Raw genomic sequence first — 6,335 nt, forward strand, 5'->3', positions numbered from 1 at the left:
AGGGAATGGGTTCTAACGCCAAATAACTCAGTTTTGTGTTTAAAAAATGAATGTGTTCCCAAACTTTCATTTGCTGAACTAGAGAAATATGTGTCTTCCTTATCCTATATTTTCTATAATGCATTGGACTTAGCAAAATTTTATAAGCTATTATACTTAATTTTTTAAAAAGCCTCTCAACGATTATCTACATATATGTGTACAACAGAAAATTCACATGGATTTTAAACATGAAACATGAGAGATCAAAGAAATTTTGTGCTTGTCCTGGGCTGCATTGATTTCCTCTCTCGGATGGCCCCATGACAGCAGATGCTAGTAGAGAAAAGTATCTGCGGAAAAGTTGGAGAGTCACTAATCATCCCTGCTTCACTTCAACCAGGATCATTTGCATGTTTTTCTTCACATTTGCTTCTGAATTTGTATGTGACAATTTATTGTAGTGCACACCTCTCTTCCTTCAACAATGAACCATAAGAAACTCCTCAAACCTCTGTTGTGATGAAGCATCTATTTGTTTACTCAAAATTACTAGTCTCTACTTTTCATACTCAAGATTTTTGCCCCCAGATTGATGATGTTTGTGGTCACAGATATTTGCTGACATGTTTATTCATTCATTGACTAATTTGGCTATATTTATGGAGCCTGTGGTTCTCAAGGAATGATGTTGGGAGCAGCAAGTATGCATCAGACATGAAACCCTTGGACAAGGACAGTGTGGTACAAAGGGAAAAACACCCATTGATGCCTGTAAGACAATATAGGGTGTGGTTAGGGAGGGAAGTCTGTGAGAGCCTTGAAAATGAATTATTTTCATGGAAGGCTCTCCTAAGCTCCATCTTACAGTGGAACTCAACAATGACGTCATTCAACTCCATCTTCACTCTCCAAGAAAAATGATTGAAGTTTTGTAATTTTTTTTTGTAGGTTTTTTCTCGGAATGTTGGGAAGATCCCATGGAACCACAGAACATCACATGGGTGTCCGAGTTTGTCTTCTTAGGGTTCTCACAGACCCAGGAGCTCCAGAAATTCCTGTTCCTGGTATTTCTACTTGTCTATGTCACCACCATTGTGGGAAACCTCCTCATCATTGTCACAGTGACGTTTGACTCCCGGCTCCACGTGCCCATGTTTTTCCTGCTTCGAAATCTGGCTGTCATAGACCTCTGCGGTTCCACAGTCACTTCTCCAAAGATGCTGGTGGACTTCTTTCATGAGACCAAGACTATCTCCTACCAGGGCTGCATGGCCCAGATCTTCTTCTTCCACCTCTTGGGAGGTGCCACTGTCTTCTTTCTCTCGGTCATGGCTTATGATCGGTACATAGCCATCTCCCGGCCCCTTCACTATGTCACCATCATGAACACTCAATTGTGTGTGGGGCTGGTGCTGGCTGCCTGGGTCGGGGGCTTTGTTCACTCCATTGTCCAGCTGGCCCTGATGCTCCCATTGCCTTTTTGTGGTCCCAATGTCCTGGATAACTTTTACTGTGACATTCCACAAGTGTTGAGACTTGCCTGCACAGACACCTCCCTCCTAGAATTCCTTATGATCTCCAATAGTGGGTTGCTGGTTCTTATCTGGTTCCTTCTCCTTCTGATCTCTTACACTGTTATCCTGGTGATGCTGAGGTCCCACTCAGGAAAGGCAAGGAGAAAGGCAGCATCTACTTGCACCACCCACATCATCGTGGTGTCTATGATCTTTATTCCCTGCATCTACATCTACTTCCGGCCCTTCTCCCCCTTCCCATTGGACAAGGCTGTGTCCATCAGCTACACAGTCATGACTCCCATGCTCAACCCCATGATCTACACCCTGAGGAACAAGGAGATACAGGCAGCCATGAAGAGGTTAGGCAGGCGTCTAGTGATTTGTAACAGGGAATGAACTTCAAATAAGTTGATTGTAAACAAGAAATCTTCTTTCCAAACTTTTGTTTTGCCATGCAAAAAGCAGAAGTTTTTATACACTGAGACAATGAAGATTAAATTAATGTTTCTACATACCTACTCCTTCATCAGATATTGTATTAGGCACTTTCACACATTTATCTTATTGTCATAAAACTGACAATGGATATATTATTTTTATATTAAACCATTTTCCAAATGAGGGCACTTGGAGAGAAATGACTGTCTCAGTGATGAGCAGCAAGTGAATGGCAGAGCTTGGTCAGGCACCTGGTTCTTCTAACTCCCAGTTTAGAGGTAGGAGATATGGGTGGGATTTGAAACCTGAGTCTCTCACAACCAAAGAGAAAACCTAGAGAGTTCGTTGTCAGTGGATCAATATGTGTGATGAATGGTCAACCGTTTCATAGAACTCTGGAGTAGTTACATTTTTCCCTTCTCCCTACTTCTCTGCCTCATTCTCCATGTGGTATTTAGGAAGTGGTCTCATTTAACATTTTCTAAGAAGTTCCCTTGAGGACATTTTCTTTGGATTTGTTCTTTTTTTTTTTTTTTTTAATCAAACACTCCTTGGATAACCTGCAAACTATTCTACTTTCCCAACACAGTCTTTAGGTCATTCGGATGACGTGGCTGAGAGGAGGAGGGTGTAGTATTGTTTGGGAACCAAGGCTAGAGAGGGCAGGACCATGAGTATGAGTGTTCCTGATTTGAAGTGGTGAGCTCAGTTCAAAGGCTACCAGATCGGGTGTTTTGGGCTTTTTCTTTGACTTCCCACTCTAGGATGAGAGCTCCTTGAGAGCAGAGGCCGTGCTTTATTTACTTTCAGACTCTCCCAGTCCTTTGAACAGTACCTTACACAGAGGGGCATTTTTGCTTTTCTTGCATATTGTTCTTTCCCTGTCAATCTCAGAATCTGCTTTTATTTTCTGTTTCTGTATTTTGTATTTATCCTTATTCTCTCCATCTCCTTTGAGGTATGCATCAGTTTGTAAATGCCTCTGGTGATGTATATTGTTGATTCAAAGTGAAGACAATAATGTAGAAGCTGTTTTGTTATCTCTTCCTTTCTGGCGCCCATCCCATCCAAGAAATCAGTCTTTTTGGGTTCTCTCTAAGGTCATTGCCTTTTTCCCTTTTTCCACTTCTACTGTTCTGTCCTCATTTCACACAGTTCTCCATAGGTCACACAGTGGACTTATGGAAATGAGGGGAGAGAAAATGGGGTTATTGTCTTATTTGATCTGTGCAGTTCCTTAGAACAGCTTTCCCCATTTTACATTTAATTTTTTTAAGTAACCGATTATACTTTTCTCATCCTCCAGTTTGTCTCATCTCTAGATCGAACATCCGCATTCCTTCCATGGTCCCCATTGTGACAACTTGCCTAATTCCACCATTCTGGTCATCTCTTCTTTATTTTCTCATATGAGCAACATCTTCTTTAAGATGTGATGATGCTCATCATATGACACACTGCTGCACTGTGCGGGGTGTGTTTGAGCTCTTTAGGACACGATGATTATCCCCTTTGTAACAAAGATTTTTTTTGACTTTAAGTAGCCAAATAACCAAATAACAGTGGCTTAAACAATGAGGAAATTATTATCTCACTTATAAAAGACTAGAAAATAGGCAACCCCAGAGTTGGTGAATTCAGCAGATCAAACATTTTAGGGCTCTGGGCTGGCTACTCTGAAGTTCCTGGTGTTTCCTCTCATGATGGCAATATGGCCACCAAACGTTCAGGCGTCATATCTTTAAATTCAAATAATTTAGCAAGAAGAAAAGGGAGAGGCATCCACATGCTTTTTTTTTTTTTTTTCTGTTTACCAGGGGAGAACAATTTTTCCAGAATCACTCCAGCAGAATTCTATGGTTTGTTGCCAGAACTGGGTCATATAGTCACCCCAGTCTTCAAACGGGTATGGAAATGGAAATGTCTAGCTTTTTTTAGCCAGGAAGAAAGGTGTCGTAAATAGCAATCAAAGGTGTCTGCATATAGGGATAAACCCCTGGCAGGAGGAAGAGACATGATTGGCCTTAAAAATCTTGACAGTGAGCCAAGTCTGTCATGGACAGGGTCATAAAACCAAATGCCCAGAAAAACTGACAGGTAACATGAATAAGTTAAGTGAGCCTAGTGAAGACTAGGGTGAACTGAAGAGTGCATATCCAGGCACGAGGGGAAACCCTACTCTTAGTGCTCTCCTCGATCCTAATATGGAACTCCATTATCTAAGGTCTTATAGAAGAATCTCAAGGATTTTATTCAGAGATTCCAAACAACCCCCCAGATAAACAGTTCAGGTCATCTTCCTGAATTGGCATTCAGAGATATTCTGCCAAAACAAGTAACCTGATCTTCCTAAAGAGAGGCCTAAAAGCTCTCAAACCCTGCTCGTGCTTCCATCCATCCTTTCAGTGTTTCAATTTTAAATAGCCGGAGATTATCAAACGTGGGAAGAAAATTTTCAATATGGAAGATTGACACCAAAATAAATCAAAAGAAAAATACTGATAAAAGAGAATTCCAAGAAATGGGAGACAATCCAAGGAATAGAAGAAAACTTTAAAAATGTTTTAAAATTAAACTTTTAATTTTGAGATAATAGTAGATTCACCAAAAGTTGTAAGAAATAATGAAGGGAGATCTCATATACCCTTTATCCAGTTTCTCCCAGTGGGAATATTTTACAAAACTATAGTATGATGTCACAACCAGAATGTTAACATTGGTATAGTCGAGACATAAAACAGAAAACTTAAAAAATACACCTTAGAATTAATATCCCAAAGAATGGTTTTTGCTTTCGGGAAACAAGAATAGGACATCGTTTTAGAAAGGTGCACTCAGAGAATGAGGAAAAGTTCCTGGAAGTTAAAAATATGGTTTGCGGCATACTGTATTTTCCCCAGATGGCCATAGTAGTATCTTCCATTCCGTGTGCTCTTCCTCATAATATGACTTTGACATTCTTGTTGAGATCTCAAAGAATGTTGGGATCTCTGTTTCTTTTCCTTCAGTCTGGGAGGACTTGTGACCACAGTGAAGGTGAGATGAGACTTCACCTATTCTTAATCTTTTAGCAGGAAATGAAATGGGACATCTCTTGCAGAATTATTCTTTTTAGTAAACCTAGTTAAGTTTTCTTCCCTCCTTTCTTTGGAACAAAGCTCTCTCTCTCTCAAATCCTGATAATTACCTTGGCGACTCAGCTCCTCTGGCTATTGATAAGGGTCATCAGCCCATTGTTAAGCAGAAATGGTGTTAGGTCAGACAGGGCCCTTAGAGTCTAAGGTGGGAGGGAACTTTAAGCCAATGGTCTTTCTGTTTACTCTTTAAGAAATGTATTAACCAAGTCTGTTTCCCTTTACTCACTTAATAGGCAAATCAATAATAGAAATTAATAGATGTATGATTTAAATAATGAGTTTGTATCTTTTCCTTGTCTAGGGACTGAGGCGGCACTTCAGCAGAAAATCCAAGATCCCGACTTGACTAAGGCAGAGGAAGAAAGAGCTCCATGAAATCCCAATAGGCAGGGCCTATGACCCTCAGCAGTAAGCAGATACAGAAGAGACCTCGCATCTCTTAACATCCATACTAATAAGGGGCTTCATGGCTCTTAAAAAAGAGGTAGGCAGGAAAGTTAGGGGGTTTCAGGTCTGACTGCAAAGACCCTAGACCCAAAGACTGAGGTCATCCTATCCTAGGAGGAGTCCTCCCTAATCCGCCCACAATTAAGCAAGCCAGAAGGCATATTTTAACTCACACGAAGAAACCAGTAGGCAGAGATTTAGGTACCAGTTTAAGCCAGTCACTCGCACCTGAGCAATGAAGACCCCAACGACCTTCAACTCACCTGAGTCTAATTATACCATCATTATAATATGATGCATATGCCTGGAGGTTCATTAATATCATTACGACAGACTGAATTCTGGGAACAAACATGCACAGCAAGCAAAATGATGAATCACTGAGTCCTGCCAATCTTAGTTGTCAATCAAGGAAGCCCACTCTAAGTAACCACCCACAGCAAAAAGGGATAAAAACCCTGAAATCTTTGTTACCAGGTGTTTTGAGCCACGCTTCTCTTGCTCAGGCCCTCTTCCACATCTGAAAGTGTACTTTCCCTTCTAATAAAACTTTTCTACTGTATTTCGGTGTCTTGCTCAATTCTTTGTTTGAGACATCAAGAACCTGAACAATGCACTGGGAGAGGACCCCACTCTCCGGTAACAAAAACAGCTCTCTTATAAATCGTTGAGGGAAGACTATAAATTGTTTTGGTGATAGTAGATTAATTCTAGTCCAGAGAATATTTCACTTCTCAGCCTTCTCAATCCCTAGGTCCTACCATTCTAGTTGTTTTTATAAGCAAGCATGGGGACGATTTAAGTGTAAGAAGGA

General features: G+C 40.7%; 1 protein-coding gene across 1 annotated transcript; it reads left to right on the plus strand.

Moving 5' to 3' along the window:
- The first annotated feature begins 959 nt into the window (after nt 1–959).
- On the plus strand, nt 960–1,895 carry LOC102882189 (olfactory receptor 4D1). Its single transcript, XM_006924869.1, has one exon. The coding sequence runs from the start codon at nt 960–962 to the stop codon at nt 1,893–1,895; it is 936 nt and encodes a 311-aa protein (XP_006924931.1).
- The last annotated feature ends 4,440 nt before the right edge of the window (nt 1,896–6,335 follow it).

Source organism: Pteropus alecto, unplaced genomic scaffold, assembly GCF_000325575.1.
Source record: "Pteropus alecto unplaced genomic scaffold, ASM32557v1 scaffold98, whole genome shotgun sequence".
Taxonomy (NCBI): Eukaryota; Metazoa; Chordata; class Mammalia; order Chiroptera; family Pteropodidae; genus Pteropus; species Pteropus alecto.